This window comes from Arachis ipaensis, chromosome B10 (assembly GCF_000816755.2).
Source record: "Arachis ipaensis cultivar K30076 chromosome B10, Araip1.1, whole genome shotgun sequence".
Taxonomy (NCBI): Eukaryota; Viridiplantae; Streptophyta; class Magnoliopsida; order Fabales; family Fabaceae; genus Arachis; species Arachis ipaensis.
In genome coordinates, this window is record NC_029794.2 from 38,756,526 (window position 1) to 38,758,759 (window position 2,234).

General features: G+C 33.5%; 1 protein-coding gene across 1 annotated transcript in view; it reads right to left on the reverse strand.

The window, feature by feature from the left end:
* The window catches only part of LOC107623146, a 4,147-nt gene extending 2,334 nt beyond the window's left edge, over positions 1-1,813 (reverse strand). Inside the window, exons 1-2 of the mRNA XM_016325304.2 lie at positions 1,309-1,813; positions 732-1,112 (exon numbers count right to left, since the gene is read on the reverse strand). Of these exons, the coding sequence (XP_016180790.1) occupies positions 732-1,112; positions 1,309-1,626 (699 nt within the window). The 5' untranslated portion in view covers positions 1,627-1,813. The remainder of the gene's footprint in view (positions 1-731; positions 1,113-1,308) is intronic.

Below are 2,234 nucleotides of genomic sequence, written 5' to 3' on the forward strand. Positions count from 1 at the left end.
TTATTCATGTATTTTTTTATCAATATAAATTTTTTAGATAAATATATTTATGACATAATATTAAAATTTTTATAATCAAAAGAGATAGAATCTGATCTTTGTTAATTCAGCAAAAAAGTCTTGTATTCTTTTCGTTTAATTTCCTTTCAAAATGGAGGAGCACTATGGGAAATTAGATCATTTGAGGAGTTAAAAAAAAATGAGTTTTGGAAAAACAGGATATATGAAACATTTAATTCACAGTTTCACACCTGAGTTAAAAAAGAAGCAAATTTGAAGAAAAAGGGAAGAACAAATAGCACTTTAAAAACCATATTGAATATTGACTTTAGGCTAATAAAGTGCCTTTTTTCCCATTCATATTGGTTAGGCGTAGGACTAAAGGAAGCCAAGCTATACAATTAGAAAACTAGTTCAAATAAATTACCATGAAAATCAATGGGAAGAAAAAAGGGAAAAAGAATCCTCAAATTAAAGTAGAACAAATGATTATTCACCCCAGGCCACAAATGTAATAAGAATAATCATAATTAAGCATGCTCCAATGTGTCCCATGGAAACCGAAAACAACTATAGACTAAAAATTCTACCCCAACAACAAAAATAAGTCAAACCTATGCATAGGGAAATATGAAATATGAAAATTCACTTGGTTGTTTTCCGATAAAAACTGTTAAACGATAATTTAGTTAAATATATTGAATTATTTAATGGCCAGCGCAAAAGGATACCTGTAGAAAACGGCGAAGAGGGCGTGGCGGGCCTCGAGAAGCGTGAGAATGGTGCCAAGGTGTTTGCCTCCATGCTACTTTGCCATCACTACCAGCACTGATCTTGCACCCTGATACCACAAGCTCCAAGCACCAAAGCTCTGGACTCTTCTGCCACATAACAAAACCCCCCATCTTCCCCTTTCTCTCCAACTTCTTCATCTTCATTATCTTATTATTATTTTTGTTTCCTTTATTACTCCCTTCCCCCGCCGCCGAAAACTCCGTCGTCGCCATCCTCACCTGCCCCATTGCATACATACTCTCCACTGAATTCACCGCACGCTCTCCCCCCACCGCCGCCACGTACTGCTTCACTATGTATTTTGCCATCGATGCCTCCTACGCCACCGTACAAATTCCATTCATTACATTTTAACAAATCAGAATTGTAAAATGATAAAACAAGATATTAATCATTTATCAATCGTAATTAAACTCTCATTTTCTCACTTTAACGACAGATAAAAGATAACGGATAATAATAAAGTGAAGCCCGACAAAATAAAGTGTAACGAGTGATTTTAATGTTACTGACAATGCGTTGATCTTTAATGGGTCGAGTGATGGGGTTGTTGTCAGAGGAGATAGGTGAAGGGATTAATGGCGCTCCTACAACACCCAACAAAAGCTGCAACTCTGTGTTCCTTCCTCCAAAAGCTGTAGCCATGGATGACGATCTTGATTCTCCATTATTGCTATTTGATGATAATGGCTGCTTCATCCATGACTTCATGTTCTGCCATGATGCTCTTATGGCTCCCCCTTTGTGCGTAAGTATCTCTTCCGGGATCGGAACCTCCAGCACCGTTTCGAGACCGTCCTCTCGATCAAGATTTGGACAAAGCTTCTTCATGTGTGAGAGAGAGAGAGAGAAGAAAGAAAGAAGTGAAAGTAATAAGGTTGTTCTGTTGTATATGTGTTTGTGTCAGTGATAGAGAGATGGGTACTTTGGAAGATAAAGGGTAATAGCTTTGGTTTATATCAAAGAAGTAACATGAAGGACAAGGTGGGCTTCATTTCTTTAACGGAAAGATAGAAAATAATTGGAAACAACTTGTTTGTGGTTTCTATGCTAAGAAATATAAATTTGTTATCTCAATATTTTCATATTATATATAAACAATACAATTATAACTATATTATGACGTATACACTAAAATCAAGGTTTTTTATTTAAATAAATTAAATAAATATTTTATTTATTAAAATAAATAATTATAAAGTTATTACAAAAATACCTCTCCCAGTCTTATCTCATTTACACTGTAAACGAAATATATAAAATTTAGAAAAATACGTATATCTCTATCTCTTTTACAGTGTAAACGAGATACATTCATAATTATTTCGTTTACAGTGTAAACGAAGTAAGACTGAAAAATATATTTTCGTAATAATTTTTATAATTATTTATTTTAATAAATAAAATATTTATTTAAATAAAAAATTTCTAAAATCAAC